We start from the raw sequence: 17,866 nt of genomic DNA, 5'->3' as shown, positions 1-17,866 counted from the left end.
GGGACAGTGTGACCACTTTCCACTCAGTCACTGACTTAGAGATCCTGTGGTCACCTCTGCCTGGGATGGCCACCCTCACCCCAATAACTCCCAGCTCAACCTCCCAGGCCCTGCTGCACGGGGACTCCCATTACAGTTTTCTCAGCTACCCTGGGGCAGAATGAGTCCCTCCACTTGCTCTGCCTGGGTCCAGGACTCCTTTCACTGCAGGACACTTGGTTCTAGAGTGTCCATTTCCTATCTGCCATGGCACTGACCCAGCACCCTGCACCTGGTGGGCAGTCACCATGCAGATTAAATCGTTTGATTTCACTGAATGATTTCTCCTCCTAATTTTTGCAAATCAAAGTTTCTTTCAAGGTTTAATTCAAATTCACTAGCCATCTGTTTTCCTCCTGCTCTGATCAATCATGGCATCCCCCCCCCATCTCCTTTAATCTTACGATGTGTGGGAACATCTTGTTTGCTTAACCAGACCAGGCAGGTCTTTCATTTCTTTTCTTTTGAATCCCTGTAAGGGGTGCTGACTGTGACCCTTGGGTCACCACAGTGCATCCCATGAGGGTATGGGCCCTGCCTGAAAGGAAATGAATAATTTCACTTACCCAGACACCGACCGATACTGAGAAAAAAATAGTTAACCTATCGTCTTTTCTCTTGTAGGAGGAGTTTGAATTGGGAACCATGGAGGGAATGGCACAGTCAGTGATAGGAACTCAATCTGAGAGGACAATGGAGAGAGGCTAAGGTGACCACAGGGAGCCAGAGGCAGACTGGAGCCAGAAGGGAGGAGGTGTGATGCTTATCTAGAAATGACCAGGGAGAGAAATGGTAGAGTGAGGCGGCCAGTCTGCAAGGACAGGAGAGTGAAGGAAACAAGAGCCCAAGGAAAGAAGGGAAGGGGGCCACAGGAGAGGCAGAGAGTCCTATGTCTGTGTCTGGCTGGGTTTAGGGGCTTCCTGGTTCCAGGGCTTCCCACACACAGACTCAGAGTCTGCGCATCAGAACTTGTGCTAACTTGAGCGGGCCTTGCCTCTTATGACCCCAGTGGCCGCCATCATGCAAAGAGGCTGAGCCAGGATTTGGGAGGCCTGTGTGGATCCTCTTTAAGAAAAAAAAAAAAATACAAAATTGCTTTAGAAGATTTTACAAGAATACACATCATCCATGTGCATTCGTTGTCAGGGGCCCCACAACTAAGAGGCCCTGACACTTGGATTCATTAGCACCACAGCACATTGGTTTCTCAGCACACATCATTGCACAGGCGAGACTATAAATGACCAGCATGGAACTGGAACCCACTACCAGACAGCACGGAAGGGAAGACTAATTGTAGCTGGGGAGCATTTTGCAATTTTTATCTTTTTCTGTATATACATTATAGAACCATTTTAAAGACAGCTTGACCGAAATGGTCCCTGCCACCCTTGACATGTTACTTTTGAACATTTTTAGTCTAGTAGTACGTACCTCGTTGAAACCATTTAAGCAAATTCATTGTCATTTTATTTCCCCACTCCCCACCACACACATCAGGACCACAGTGCTCACCTCCCAGGTCTGCGAGAGTCGGCTGACAGAAGCAGTGTTGAGACCCATCACAATAGCAAAGAAAGAATTCAGGTTTCTCTGGGCCTTGCAGCTATGGAGAAAGTAGAGGACACTTTGAGGAAATATCCTTTTGCCAACTGATCACAAAAGATAAAGCTGAGAAGGACTGTCCTAGGCCACAGGGTTCAGGAACTCTGCTGTACAGCCCATGTACCCTTCACCCCCTCCCCCCACCCAGCTGTTTCTAACACAAAGAAATGATAAATGATCACAAATGCTACAGTTCATCTTTACCTTTAGGAAAAGATCTGTGCCCTGGACAATGTCCTGACATTTCACAAGATTCCTTTTTCTTTTTTTTTTTTTTTTAACCTAGTTTGTGTACATTTACAATTCCCACCGAATCCTCTTTTAAATTCACATTTCTTCATATATGCCACACTCTCCTTGTAACAGCTCTCTGGTCCCAGCTCTTTCATCAAAATGCTTTTTTTCGGTTTTTGACAGACAAGCCCCTCTCCCCACACAGGACTAAACTCCCACTCCCATTACATTTAGGCACAATTTTCTTTGCTGCCAACAAAATAGCTACTATATTATGTATATATTTAAAATATGACATATATTAGTGGGGCTACTGTTCCACACTTCTCACTTAAAGAAACAGGGAAATAAAATGCAAGGTGAGATCATGTTGGGCTCCATTCACTTCCTAAAGTTATCCATTCTGCATAACATCAATCACCCCCAGAGACTTAAAGGATCAACATTCCGCTAGTTTTCGAAGCCAGCTGGGAGGGCTTGGTATAACGGGGGAACTTGCACTTCCTGGTCCGCCAGAACAGACTGTGAAACCCAGATACTCCTTTATCTGGAGAGCATTAGAACACAACTTCTCTGAGCTAAGGCTTTAACATCAAGAAATTACCCGACTCTGTAATTACATATGAGAAAACATGAAAGTACTTGGCAGTAAGCAGGGTGCATAACAGGGCCTAGTGCATATTAGTTTAGCTTCCCCCAGATGCCTTCTCTTCCATGACATCTCTACCAACGTCTCAAATGGAATCTGGGCACAGTGTATGTGCACTTCTGAGGCCTGCTTTTTCAGTTAAATACCATGTTATATTATATAATATGGATTCTTCACTATCATCATTAATAGCTACATGATATTTCATCAAGAACACATTCTATAACTTATTTATTCTTCTTTTATTGAATTTATTTTCAATTCCCCTATTATACAGAATGTTGCACTGAATATCTTTTGTATATAACTTTTTACTATATTTATGATTTTTTTCATTAAGTTAGACTTCCAGTCATTATGTGATTGATCAACAGCTACTAAGACTTTAATGGTTCTCAATACATATTACACACTGCTGTCCCCAAAGCTATACCGATTCTCTGTTGCACAGGTAGTGTATAAGAACGTCTAGTTCAGAACCAGGAAAATGGTTGGGCTGTGGAAGCAAGCAGGGAAGTCCAGAGTGGCTGTGCTCTGGCAGGTCCTGCCGGAACTGGCCCGGCCCTGGAGCCGGCCTCACCCACCCGGCACTGCCCAAATTCTGCTACTGCACCTGGGCTGCAAGCCAGGGGGCTCATGCCTGGGTGCATTTTAGGGGAGTTCTATCCCCTCTAACAGTGGACCCTGAAAGGGCACTGCTGCCTCCACACCAAGTGTGGAAGTTATCGGGGTGAACACACATCCTATAGGTACCTCACTGCTGAACCTCCACCAGGCACGGTCTGTCCCTCCCATAGTCCTCCTGCCCAGCTTTTGGCTCTGCTTGCAGTTTCTCAGTAGTGTGGGGCTCTGGACCTCAGCCCAAGTGACCCCTTCCCTGGTGTCTTGCCAGCTTTCTCCTGGATGGCCTCTGCTCGGTGTATTTCATGAACAAACCAAAACAAGATACTTCCTGGTGTATGATTTATAAACTCATCTGTTTTTGAGAATTGCTGCTGTATAAGGCTTCAATACTGTGACTCCACCTCCCTCCTGCTGTTCATGCCCCTCATTTTGCCCTTTCTGTTTCATTGCATCTTTTGAAAGTTCACACCAGCTAGAACACATCTGAGTTAGTGCCATCTCTTGACTTGACATTCTGAAATACTAGGCTCCTCTGCTGAGGCTCTTGTGTTCAGCAAGTATGGCTCCATCCCTCCTCCTCACTTGCTCCTGGGTTCTCCCACCTGGGTCCACCCTACCAGTGATGGAGGCCCCATTGGTTATACCATTCTTGATGCATAGTAGGTGCCTTAAGGCTGGAATCCTCAAGTACGTGTCTACTCATTTTCATACCTTGCCCATCACTCAACTGCTTAGTATTACACATAGCAAGCCTGTCAAACAGCATTTGTTGAAATTGAAAACAAGAACTTCTGGGGAAATGGTTTTACTATTATTCCTTATTTAAAAAAAAGTGTATTATTCCTCTTTTTATTCAGCATCATTTATCGATATGAAATCTTAGATATAATTCCCATCTTTTTATCTGTTAGTTCCTCGTAAACAATTTTCCTGGCACAGATAGCTTTCTTTTCTAGTCATACTTTAAGAAACAAAAACACACATAAAACATCTGAATCTGTTAAAAAAAAAAAAAAAGAAGAGGAATTAATATAGACACAATTTCTGTAGACGACAAATTGACACAGTGCAAATATTAGATACCATGCTGGAATCCTCTGTTACCAAGGGTCATTCATTCCATGATAAGAACAGTCTGCCTGACACTAAACATTCCAGTTCAGCAAACACTCCTTTGTCTCTGTGTGAGGAAATAAAATCCACTCAATCCACAGAGGTGGGGGATGGGAATGGTGAGGAGGTGGGGAAACATGAATATGCAAATAGGATGCCTTAGGCAGGAAAAACACTTCACAATTGTGGAAATTACTATTTTCCCTTGGTTATTCCCACCAGTGTGATTATAAGGAATTTAACTTTATGTTTCTGTTGGTATTCTATTCCACGGGCTAGGGACAGAGACCGCTACCATAAATAATTCAAGAGCATAGGGCCATATGGAGAAGATGTGAATATATTTCATTTCCCTAAGGATAGATATAATCTTATACTGGGGACTGAGCTGGGTGGTGTCATTTTACTCCCTGGAACATTAATTTCCCATTTCTCCACGTAACTGGTGTTTATAAGAAAGCTTTTTTACCCAAAAGAGAATTCAGGAATTTCAAAGGCTCTTTTGGAATACACTGGCAAAAAAAAAAAAAAAAAAAAAAAAAAAAAAAAAAAATTCACCATAAAAACAACCTAAGATTTAGGCATATCTGTTATCTATCTTTCCATTTCCAGCCACATTAAACACCAGGTCAAGCACTTCCATGATCTCTTGCCTAAGACAAATTGTCCTATTTCTGGGGTCTCCCTGCCTACGGTTCAGCCTGGGTGCTGCTTTCAGCCCCCCCTTCCTAAAGGACAACTCTGATCATACTGGCCTTCTGCCCAACAGCTTTCAAAGGACCCCTTCTCCCTTGTCAATTCAGTTCGAGCTCTTCAATCTGAAATTCAAGATCCTTTACAGTTTGCTCTCATCTTCCTTTGCAGATCAATCTCCCACAACTTCCTTACAATACCCCTTCATATTTGCCAAATTGGATGAGTTTTTTTTCCCTGACCACAGGCACTGCTTCTGTCTCCAATAAGTTTCCCCCCCCACCCCTCCCCCATGGGAGTGTGCTGTTTTGAATTCTTACCTGTCAAATCCCACCCAGAATTCAAACAGAGCCTCAAAAAGCTGCCTCCTTCACAAATGTCTTCCTGATCCTGCCTCCCGCAACCTTGGGGGGTGAGCTTTCCCTCCTCTCAAGCCCCAAACAGAATTAGATCTCACACCAGGGCAGTCCCTCACTCTATTTTGCACAGTAGCCAGATGAGTTACAGAAGTGTAGCCCAGTAGACTGCAAGCTCCCCACGTGGAGGCAGGACTGGGTGTAGCCTCAGTCTGATTTCCCCACACTATCTTGTACAGGTCTGCACATGTCATGAGTGATCAACAGATATTTCCTGGATATATTGCATTCACATGTACTTGAAAATTGTTTGATATCAAAACTACTTTGGAAGACAAAGGAGAAATGAAATGGGAAGCCTGGGAGGCAATAGGAGCTTAAAAAAGGTTTTGATTCACATTGCCTGCTTCTGCTGGGGGGCTGCCCAAAGGACAGTCTCAGGATACTAACCTGGTGTTTTAAGAGATGCTCCCAGCAAGTTAGCAAAATTTCATTCAACCAACAATTACTGAGTCACGGCTGTTTACCAAAGTCTGTACTAGGCACCAAGGAACAATAAGTGGTTAGAAATGGTCCCTGTTCTTCGGGACCCAGTGAAGGAATCCTAAATAAATTATATCTAATAAACATAATAAAAAAAGTTTTTGAAAGACAATAAGTATGTGTGTGCAGAGGGAAAGTAGTTGACCCTGCATCTGAAAGTTAGGTATGACTTCAGGAAGGAAGGAACATTTGCCTGAGGTCTTGAAGAATGGAACAATTTGGGGGGGGTGAAAGTGGCCATTTTTGGCAGAGCCAGCTCAAGTTTCCAGGCTTGGGGGATGATGTGCATGGGAAAGAAATAGACATTCAGAGTGGCTGGAAAACAAGGTGTACCCAGTAGGGGAGGCTCAGAGGTAAGCTGGGCCAGCCAGTGCAAGGCCTTCTGACCAGCGAGTACGCAAAAGTTCAGACTGTGGCTATTGAGGAACAATGAGCAGAATCCTTGAATGCATGTGATTTGCGATGGTTCCCATCCCTCACGTCATCTCCCCTTATTTTCCCAGCCTACTGGAGCTCACCCAGCCCCACTGCAGCTCAGCTGCAGGATGGAGGGTGTGTGCGCTGCCTGCTTATTAGCTCTGAAGCACAGGGCACAGTGCTTCCATCAGATATTTTGACATTTACTTAAGATATAAATACTTCAAATGCAAAGACATAAATATTCAAGAACAGACCTTTTCAAACATTTGGCCACTCAATTCAATAATATTATACTTTTACACCCCAACCCCGAAAAACAATGTGTTCTCTCAAGGAGATGAGAGGAATGGCACTTTGCACCACTGCAAACTTACTGAGCCGCGATTTTGATGAATTTTTTCACCAGCTGCACCCGCTTGCCCAGCTGGCTGCAGAGCAGAATCTCCGTGGCCACCCAGAGCTGGACCTCGTTGCATCTCTGGAGCAGAAGGCTGAGGTTTGCCGTGTGCTCCCCACTTCCCTGTCTGCTGAATGTGAAGTAGATCAGCTCTTGCTGAAAGAAAATACATTCATGCCAGGGTTTATTCATAGCAAAGTCCAGTTGATAACAAAATTCAGGCCATTTGTAAGAGATACTTCTGGTAGGCACTCCCATATCTTTAATACCACCAACAGAAAATACAGCAAATAATAGTGTATTAAATTCAAAATAATAATTTATATTTAGTTTTAGAGATGCCTCTTTCAATAATGTTCACCTAGAATGCTCCGTATTAAAGCAATTTTTCAGAAATGTAAGGAAAACATCTTTACCTGAAAATCTAAGACATTCTAAAGTTTAAATCACAAGGCCAACGGAATTCCCCAAACTTCCCAAACTTACATTGAAAAATTCAAGCGAAAAGGAACATTAGCATTACTAGTATTTATTAAGGTGCATGTAGACCCTCACAGGTCTGTTCTCTAAGACAGTGGTCCTCAAACTCGAGTGTGAATCAGGACCACCTGGAAAACTGTTAAAGCACAGACTGCTGGGCCCCACCCCTAGAATTTCTGATCCTGTGGGTGTGTGGAAAGGCTGGAAGTGTGCACTTCTAACAAGTTCCCAAGTCGTGCTGATGATGCCGGTCTGGGTACTCGCACTTTGAGAAGCATTGACATGAGGCATTGTCAAACATAAACAGTAAGAAGTGAGATTAGGCAAGATCCAATAATTTACAAAAGCAAATGAGACCAGTAGCTATTATATACATGGATCATGTGCAAAGCATTAGAAATTTATTTTAAGTGTGTGTGTGTTTGTGTGTATTTTACAGAAGTAATCCACATTCTCCCACTGCATAAACAGGGACACATCCCAATCTATTAACATTGCAAAAGACACAAGTTCACTACTTGGTCAAATTCAGATCATAACGCTGAAGTTTCTTTAATGAGAAAATATGAAGACATTTAAAAGAAATCCCCAAATGAAAATAAAGCTTAAGCTTCCCTAAATTGGGCATGAGGTTCTTTTTTCAGAAGGAAAGGCCATTTCAGAATGAAAAATTTCACTACATGGCAAAGCAAATGCAACATATGGTTGCACAGGGCCTCTAACATTTTTCATCTCCTGATTCCTTTGAGCCTTTCCACTGGCCAAATTTACTCATTAACTGTCAGCAGCCTTTTGCTCCTAATCCATTGTTTTATAGATGTCACAAGGTGTCCTCAAGTAAGGAGTTCATGAACACAAAAACTTGAACTATATCCAAAAATTTCAAGAAAGTACTTGAAATCTTATAGCACAGTCCAAATTTATAGAATATTCTTAAGTAAAAAGATGAACATGTGTGTGTATACACATAAATATAAATATGGTTCTTGTACAACTACTATAAACTCCATGGGGGAAAAAATCAATTATCAAAGATAAAATGGTCCTTCAACCCCATTAAAGCATCATATATACATACATACATATAAAATATAGCACATTTATACTACATTACATGAGCATATAATTGTGCTAAGAACAATAAAGTATGTTTATATATTCTGATTTTTCTAGGACTGTGTCAGTTTTTCAGTATATTTAAAGTTCCCAAATATCTTTTGGACCATGTTACCCTAGCATAACTATATCACCACACGCATAGATATTTGTCCAAAACAATTCACAGTTAAAACAGCATTCACATTTTATCTTTTCACTCTTTACTTACCTCATGAATTGAATTGAATAGACTCCAGTCAAAATTCATTAATTCCAGAGCAAGATCCCAAGTGTTCATTCCCAAAATCCTCATCGACCTTTGCTGTGATTCCTCATTTTCTGCCAATGGGTTCTAAACCGACAAACAGAAGCAAAAAGGACCCTCAGTAATTCCCAAATGTTTTGCATTGAATTGGCTGGCCATTGAAAGGCACTAGAAGCCCAGATTAGAAGAGTAATCTTTTCTGAGTGCACTTAATATTTTCCCTGGTCTGTTCACCTTCAGTGAGTTACAGCCAATTTAGGAAACGGTCTTGGAAACAGTAGGATGTGATCAATGATACTTCACTGAGTTGGCCTGCCCCTCCTCCACCCCCATTCTCCACCCTCCCCCGTCCCCCCCAATGCACGCACAAATCTGATTATAAAACACTGCCCCAGCAGACAGCATAATGAAAGTGAAAGCCCTGAAATCACTTTGGCTTCTGGTAAGAATTAATGTGCCAGCAGGGTTAGTATAAAAACAAACAAAAGAAATGTCATGGTGCAACTTCAATAAAGACAGACACGGCTTTTACAGGAAATATGTTTAACAAGTCTCATCCCAGACACACATTTACAAATGTTATTAAAATGTCTGTGGAAAGTGAAAAAATTTAATGTGAAATAAAAAAATAAAAGTTATTTCATTTATATTCCATTTAAGTATCAACTGCTTTCCCTCTATAAATAGGCCCCAACCACTATGAGGCTGGTAATAGTATTTCACTAAAATCTGGCATAAAATTATTAAACGCCACCACAACTTTAAATCTATCGCCATTGTTAATGTCATTCACAAAATTATTTGGCATCTTTCCAAAATATTTGATATTTTCTAATTAAAATATAAATTCTCCCATGTGAAGGGTTGGACTTGAATAGTTAGTGACTTAAAAATAAAAAGAAAGGGACTTTGCAAAATATAAATGACATGATCAGACAGAAGGAATATTCCAGATGCCAGATATCAATCTCTATTTCTAAACTGAGAAATAAGCTACTTGCATTTTAGAAGCTTTGCATTCATGAAAAAGTACCCTAATTTAAAAGAAACTAATGACTGGAGACCTTTGCAGAGCTTTCCCACAGACTTGATTCTCTTTGGAGGTCAAGGTACAAATTGTCTGTGTGTCCCCAGTGTGGGACACAGCGTGGAGCTCAGAAAGCACCAACTGAATGAAGCAGTTTACAAATTCTGAGGTTTTGAGGTGGGGAGGAGGGAAGCCAAGGATCATGAGTTGGTCTGACTAGGCTGGGCCCAAATAGACTCCACTGCAGACTTGCAAAGAAAGAACCAGAGTTGAGAAGTAACACAAAGACCTGCTTCATCATTTAGAGGTGAAAGGATATTTTTACTTGGCTTTTTGTCCCTCGTATATTCTCCCTAAATGGGCCCCTTACCCTGGCACTGCCCTCTGGTTATGCAAGGTTATTCCTCCTCCCACTCCATCACCAAGAAACACTATGTTTCTCCTTCCCATTTCTTCCTGGCTCTAATTCCTGTTCCCTAAGAGGATGAACTCATCTATGTGAAAGCACTAGTGGGTACTGATGGTTTCATGTGTTATTCTTCCCTTATCGTGTTCTATTTCAACTGACATCTTTTGGAGGTGAAATATCTAAACTTGTGATTCCAATGAGGACATTTCAGGTGGTGTCCAAAGTTGGTGGGGAGACATTCCAGAGCGGGATGGGGTCAGACCCCTTTTGGAATGTGCTTCACAGCACCCAATCTTTCCATGAGGACATCGCCCAGGCCTGCCTGCTCTTCTGCCGCTGGCCCGGGACGGTGGCAGATTGGGCCTTGCGGGGTTGGGGAGGAGGTGGGTGTGGAAGACAGTCGGGTGCAGCTCTCTTCTACGGCAAGGAGCTACACGTTAGATGGTCCTCCTTGGTTGGGGGGGCAAGAGCAAGTTCATTATCTGCTAAGAAACGCTGTGCAGCAGCACCCAGTTTGTCATGTTTCACAGGACCTGGGACCTACTGAAGGCCAGAACAGGACAGGTCCAAGGAGGGCAAACAGTTTTCTCTCCTTTTCTTCCTCATCGTGTAGAAATGAAAGGAATGTGCAGGGGCTTTGGAGCCAAACATAAATGGATTTTAAATCCTGACATTCTCCCTTACTTGGCTGTGTGGAGCTAGAGTAAGTGACTCAGCCTCCCTGAATCTCTTACTGGAAGTGTTAAAGGAGATACTACATGTGAATTACTCAGCACATGCATGTCTGGTAATAATTGTGAAAAAGGACAATGATTAGCACTATTATGGTAGTGTGATAGCCTGCAGATAACTTTAAATAAAATGTGTTTAATATAAGTTGTTTTGGTTAACCCACATGGTATACAGATTACCCAAATTATATATATAACAGGAACCAGCTAGAAAGACCCATCCCAGTGACAACTCCGTGAAAACAGATGTAGACTCTGAGTCTAGACACAGTCACAACCTGTCAGAGCCCATATTTCTAGGTGACGGGTCTGAGGCCTGCTCCTGCTACTCAGAAACCAACCACGTGACTAAGAAACAACAACAAAGAAATGATCCTCTTAGATGTAAATGTTCTTAAATTGTAGACTGAAAATAACTTAAAGCATGGGTTCTACATTTCTTCAGACTCTTATTCTTCAGTGGCACCTGATGTCCCATCATTATGACTCCATTTGACACAGGAAAGGGTTTAAGGGAAGGGAACAAAGTGCATCAAATGTACTGAAACTAAGGGCTCTTCCCCCTAAATCTACCCAGGGTGCACTTCTCAGTCCAATCTCCACATACCCATCAAAAAAGAAGAAATGGAATTAAAATTCCATGGGAGAGGGAGTCGCCTGTCTCAAATCCCTTATTTCAGGAGCTCAGAAGGGGTTTTACTTCGGAGGGGTTTGGAATTTCTCAAGTTGGGCCACAAAAGTAATATAATTTAGAAAGTATATCATTGGCTAGGGAAAGAAATAATTTAATATATCTTTTTCTAACATTCATTATAAAGCATACAAAAATGTGCTTTGAGTCTGATGTTTGTGGGCATGTGTGTTTCAAATCAAGGCTAAAGGTCCTTACCAAAGTGTCAGCCAGGTCTTTCCGGTAGACAAATATCCGACCAGATGCCTCAAGGGATTTGGAGATGGCCAAGTCATTTGGCTGAAGTTCATGTTTTCCTTCATTAAAAAAAAAAAAAAAAAGCAGAGCTCACTAATAACACAAGAGTAGCAGTAGGCCTAGACATACAACTAAAGAGTAAAACTTGCCAAAGAAAAATATTTAAAAATAAATACGACGTAAGGTGGATTAGTTCAGTTCTGCACACTCTGTACAATGACACCAGTGGTATCACGAACATCACTGCTCAGCATCCATAAAGAGGAGCTCTCTTGTAGTTAGTTCTTCCTTATGATATTTAATCATTCTTTAGAACACCGAACAGTTTAAGGAAAAAAGCAAAATGTATTCATCTCTCTAAAACAACCATATGATGTTAGCATTGGTTACATTTGGGTATATTTTTGTTACGATTGTTATATAAGTCTGTGCATGCACACACAAATAACTGCATTTATTTGCATACATATGCATTCATAATTTTTATAGATACTTGTATACATATATACTTGCATTTATTCTATACATGGTTTTATATTCTGTTTTTATTATAAGCACTTATCCACTTACCAAAATAATTTATATATGTCATGTTTAATTGGTTATATAATAGTCCATTATACCATCATTTAATCTTTCCTCTATTGTTGAACATTTAATGGTTTCCAATTTTTTGGTCATACAAATTAGATAGCATGATATATGCTAAGTATCAGCACAGGGCCTGGCACATAACATGGGCTTGATAAATGGGATCTATTATTGTGGCAGCCATAATATCACAGAAGTCAACATCCCTGTGTGTAAATCTTTGTCTGCTTATAGATGATTTTCTTAAGACAGATTCCTAGTACTGGAATTACTGGGTCAAAGAGAATGAATATTTTTAGTTTTTGATATAAACTTCCAAATGGCTTTCTAATTCTTATTTTTTTAGAAAATAAATCAATATATTTTCCAAAAAAATAGATATAAAACTTGTATACTGACCAACGCTGATTGTTACTTTTGGTAAATTTGTTATTTTCCTAAAACCAAAAGAAAGATCCTTAGTTTAATTTGTATTTCTTGACTACTAGTGAGGCTGAATATTTTTCATATATTCCTCTTCAATTTTATTTCCCTTATTGCAAATTGTTCCTATCCTTTGACCATTTTTCTACCACAGTTAGACCCATCTTGTAACACAATAGCTTTTGTCATAGAAAGACTACCCTCTCCTCCTCACTACAAAATGCATATGGGAGTAGATTAAATAATACTACGATTTCACCATGACATAATCAAATTCTCCTAAGGTAGCCGCTTAGTTATCCAGAATGATTGGGAAACGCAATATTCCACTTATCTTTTTCTAGATAACTTAATCAATTCAAGTTAAAGTTTTGTTTTGAACATTTCTGTTTAACACCAAGCACACAAACGATAATCTAATCTCTTGTTTAAGGCCCAGCATTATAAAGATCAATAGTACTGTGATGTTGGGTGGTGACATGTACAGCTGATGGTCCCATGCAGCTGGGTTCTGAAGTTCCATCCCCTGGGCTCCATCTCCTCCTTTGTTTAGTTACAATTTCTTGCAGCCCTCTGTGTCCCTACTGTATACCTTAAATCTGAATTTATGAGAGTCATTCATACTTTACAGAATAAAATGCCATGACTTTCCGACAGCAATTTTTCTATTTTCTGAGCAACATTTTTTTTTTTCTGATTTTCAGGTTTATCACTATTTTATAAAAGATTAAAACTGATAGAATTTTAACCTCTGAGTAACTGGGTAGGTTATCGTAGGTTATACTACATATATACCTATACATATATATATATGTGAATATATATATATATACATATATATACTATCGTAGGTTATACTACATACATATACCTACCCTGGGTACAAAATAGCTAGAAACCTACTAGAGCTATGAAAATGACAGTTAGAAATATCCACTCCAACATCTTAAAACTTTTTATTCTTTGACAAAAAGAAAAAATAGAGCTGTCATTTCATTCTGAAGTAGCACTAAAACATAATTTGTTAGAAATTATGTGACTAGAGCAAGGAATACATTAAGCTCCTTTTTTTTTTTTTCTTCATTGAAACATTATTGTTTCGGGGATAATAAGATACAGGCAGAAAGGTTCTTTGCAGACAAAAAAAAACTAATGGATGGAAAATGATGGCACAGTTCCAAATCTGTAGGATAATTTAAGAGATAAGCTGATATTTCTGGTGATGATTAGCAATGGGTCTATACACATTAGAACGCCATTGCCCACCCTGATGAATCTAATTTAATAGAGTGTGAAAATGGTATTTCACAGCCATCCAAGAGATATTGGGTACTGAAGAGCCACTCATTAGAGCCAGATTCTCATGAGGCCCAGGGCTGACTCTGTCAGCTCCCGAGGTTGCGGGGGACAGGTCCCCGTTGTGCTGCAAAGTTCACTCAGGGCCCTTCCTTCTCCGGAACCTTCTGTCTCTATAGAGACTCCCATGATTACTTTCTGTGGTGGTACTATCCCGGGAGGCAAATGTTGGTTTTGATGAAGTTGAATACTGCTTAAAATCATTTAATATTTTTGGTTACTTGGAAATCAAATCTAATATACATGTGTCAAACCTATCTGAAATATCTGAACTGTATTATGAAAAATTCAACCGCTCCCTAATTAAAATTCATTTAGCCCACATGTTCCTTCAATTCTTGCTTTTAAAAAAAATGTTTTTTTGTTTTTTTTTTTTTATTCTAGATAATGTTTCACCAGGATGTCCAAGTAGAGCCCTGGGAAAGGGAGGAGAGACTCTCATTTATGAGGCCTAGGGAGAAGGGCTCTGTCTGCATATGTAATCACCTGGCTTGTAGGACCGTTTTACCTGCCTGTGAGCAACAGAGCAAGAGGAGCAATATTTTGTCACATTATACTTTAAGGTCAAGGATATTCTGACATTCACCTCCCAACCGTGGGATGATAACAAAGCGTAAACAGGAATGCTGTTTATCTGCTCCCCTCCCCTGCCCCTCTCAGCTCTGGCTGACCAGTTCACACAGCACTCACATTTTTCACCTACTGATGCTAAGTCACTTGCTTTGTATTTTTCTCAGGGCTAATGAGACATTAAATAAAGACTGCGAGCCCAAAAGGAGGCCAGTGACACCAAGGCCTGACAGGCTCCAGTGAAAGCGAAGGGGTCTGTTCAGGCCACAGAGATCAATAGCGTCAGCTTGTAATCTGTGTGATCTTATTCAAAACAGACAATGAACCATTCTCTGAGGATAAATAAGGCCCCACGGAGGCAGAAGCCGTAACCAGGCCTCGCTCCCCACGTCCACCTGAGGAAGCAAGCTTTCAGCTTATTGTACGGGTTTTCTTTCTTTTAATAGGGAGTCTTTAACTATTAAATTGTCAGCCTGCAATATGACTAGTTCAAGGCCATCTTTCTTTTTTTTTTTCCCCTAAAGTAATTTCATTCTATAGCAATTTCCCAAGTTAATTTAAATATGAAAATAGAAGGCTTATCTAGAGCACAAAATATGAAAAGCTTTATAATGTATTTCAAAACACTGGCATGCCTCCCTATTCAGTTCTAGGGGAGAAAATTCAGCATCCAATAGTACCCAACTGTTGCCATGGAAACACTTCTGGTAGGCAGCTTCTCATTGTTACTGTGGTCACCCAGCTGCGGGCCCAGAAGGGACACGCTGCACGTTTACTCTACAAAAATGTCAACTTTCTCCTTTTGGAAGAGGTCCAGTGAAATATTAATATTTAAGGACAGAAAATAATTTACCTCCAGAGAATGTGATGGCCACCAGAACCAGATCCTCTTCTGCATGCTGGATCTTTTCTGCTACGACTTTCAGGATCTCCTGGGCTGTACTGGAAACTTTTGCCTTCACACTGACATAGGAGTGCTCCGTTATATACACGTGGCAAAACACTGCACAGGTCAAAAGAGTTGTTCGTGAACAGAGAACTCTGGTCATGAGGTACAGACTTTTCCACATCAAGGCACCCACCTTGCTGTTGTCTTGGGTATAAAGTACATAACAGCTAGATTTACATACAGGTATATGTATATGTAAGTGCCTGAGGGTATATGCCTATAAACATGGGCTTGTAAACACATGAGACGTAGACATGATAAAGCTGTTGAACGAGCATGAGTAGTATTTAGGCTTCCCATACTGTTTAACTAGAGACCAGAGTCATGGAAGTCTATACTGATGGTAGTATCTGACCACAATATAGTGGAATCTGTGGTACACACTGTATTTTTTTTTTTCTTTTTTTAAGATAGAGTCTGGCTCTGTTGCCTGGGCTAGAGTGCAGTGGTGTCACCATAGCTCACTGCAATCTCAAACTCCCAGGTTTAAGCGATCCTCCTGCCTCAGCCTCATGAGTAGCTGGAACTACAGATGTATACCACCACACCTAACTAATTTTTCTATTTTTTATAGAGATAGGGTCTCTCTGTGTTGCCCAGGCTGGTCTCAAACTCCTGACCTCAAACGATCCTTCCATCTCGGCCTCTCAAAGTGCTAGGATTACAGGCATGAGTTACTGCACCCAGTCCATATTGTACTTTTGAATCCCTTCTTTGAGAGTTGCTCAGATCTCCCAAAGCAGTGCATTAAAGTGTCTAACTCATAAATTTTCATTTTATACAGCATTTCTGGACAGTCTCAGTGGCCCAATCAAGAATATCATATTTTGCTATTAGAATTCTCATAAACTTATCTAAAAATCTGTCATCTGTCTTTATTTTTTGTTTTCAGCTTTCCCCATGATTTAAAAATGACCCCCCCCCCATCTAGGTGGTGATGAATTTAGTTTCCAAATGGAGGTCCTATTCCTAAGCCTTTTTAATTTCCTTTTTATTGTCTATGGTACTAATAATTATTACTAGGACATTATCACTATCAGGGAGAATGGATCCTGAAAAGATTTCTCTTTAAGATTTGAATAGCAAAAAATGTATTAATAGCAATAGAGATAATTGACACATTGCCTCTTATATTAATATCAGCTCTTCTGAATGTACAAAACACTAGTTTCTTTAGAATAGACAGAAGGATAGTAGTATACTTAGATATTCTGCTATTCTGTATTGCAAAAAAAAAAAAAAAAAATTAGAAGGGTAGCTCCTAGAGAAATTTCATATGCAATTTAAACAGTACCACAAAAATAAACCCAGGAACATTTTCATAGAAATGCAAATGAAGCAAAAGCCTAAATATGAGTTTATATGTATAGAAACTCAAAGTGAACACATCACCAGAAAGCACTTCATGTATTTGGTTTGGTTGGGTGTGTTATTAAAACAACAGCATTTAACAAATAATTGTTTAATATTTTGTCAATAGGCTTGTCGAAGAGAAAAAAGTTCTCCTCCTTCCATAGAAAAATGGAATTTTTGACCAAGGTAAAATCCAGTCTAAAAACCCCTAAATGTCAGGTAAGTTTACAGCTTGCTTAATAAACTGATAAAAAAAAAAAAAAAAAAAAAAAAAAAAAAGCAACAGCAGCAGCAGCAGCCAGTGTCCTTAAAATACTTAGCTTCTTTGAAGCTCAGCTTGGAAAATTATACAATTAAACTGTAAGACAAATGGGCAGGGAAGGTCAGCAACTAATGAGTTAGGAGGTGAGACCATTTCGTTTGCTCTTTTACTTGGTGCAGGTGACACTTCACAGGATCCAACAGAACCCACCTATCAGCGGTGTCATACACAAACACCGTGCGACAGAACAAGCATCCTGGGACCTTTTTAAAAAATGCCCCAGAAATTGGGTAAATCTTCAGTGTTCACACTTAGAATTCCAGCACGTGGAGAAAGAGGAGTCAAGAGGGCAAGTCTCTTAAGTCACAATAGCGTGAACATTTTAATTTGTTGTTTCCCGGCTCTGCCCGTAACTCCACCTTTAACCACGCAAGAGGAAACCACTGCTACCGTTTCTTGTTCTGCTGTAAAATATTAACGTAGGAAAGCACGTCAGCATCTTCAGGGTGCAAAAAAGGTGTTTCCCCTTGTATTGAATGAACAGCCCTCTGCAGGCGAGGCCACCAGCCCCTGTGGCACTGAGGAGCACTGACAGGACACGCCGGATGTGTGGCACTGGCCACACGGCCTCGCCTAGGAGGAGTTTCTGCCTCGTATCCTTCCTTTCATTATTCTCTCCAAGATTTTCTTTTCTAAATCTCAGGGACCGACTCAGCCAATACCCCGTGCACTGGCTGTGGTGGTCTTTCCA

The 17,866-nt window shown here is 40.6% G+C and overlaps 1 protein-coding gene across 3 annotated transcripts in view; it reads right to left on the bottom strand.

Moving 5' to 3' along the window:
* The window catches only part of RAPGEF5 (Rap guanine nucleotide exchange factor 5), a 212,243-nt gene that overhangs the window by 18,162 nt on the left and 176,215 nt on the right, over positions 1-17,866 (bottom strand). For all 3 annotated transcript variants that reach the window (XM_012773293.2, XM_012773294.2, XM_012773295.2), the window contains 5 exons: positions 15,405-15,554; positions 11,573-11,670; positions 8,481-8,603; positions 6,651-6,829; positions 1,555-1,645 (listed from right to left, as the gene is read on the bottom strand). In XM_012773293.2, coding sequence (XP_012628747.1) covers positions 1,555-1,645; positions 6,651-6,829; positions 8,481-8,603; positions 11,573-11,670; positions 15,405-15,554 — 641 coding nt within the window. The remainder of the gene's footprint in view (positions 1-1,554; positions 1,646-6,650; positions 6,830-8,480; positions 8,604-11,572; positions 11,671-15,404; positions 15,555-17,866) is intronic.

This window comes from Microcebus murinus, chromosome 9 (assembly GCF_040939455.1).
Source record: "Microcebus murinus isolate Inina chromosome 9, M.murinus_Inina_mat1.0, whole genome shotgun sequence".
NCBI classification, from domain to species: Eukaryota; Metazoa; Chordata; class Mammalia; order Primates; family Cheirogaleidae; genus Microcebus; species Microcebus murinus.
The sequence above is the reverse complement of the archived record's forward strand: the minus strand, read 5'-3'. Positions and strand labels throughout refer to the sequence as shown.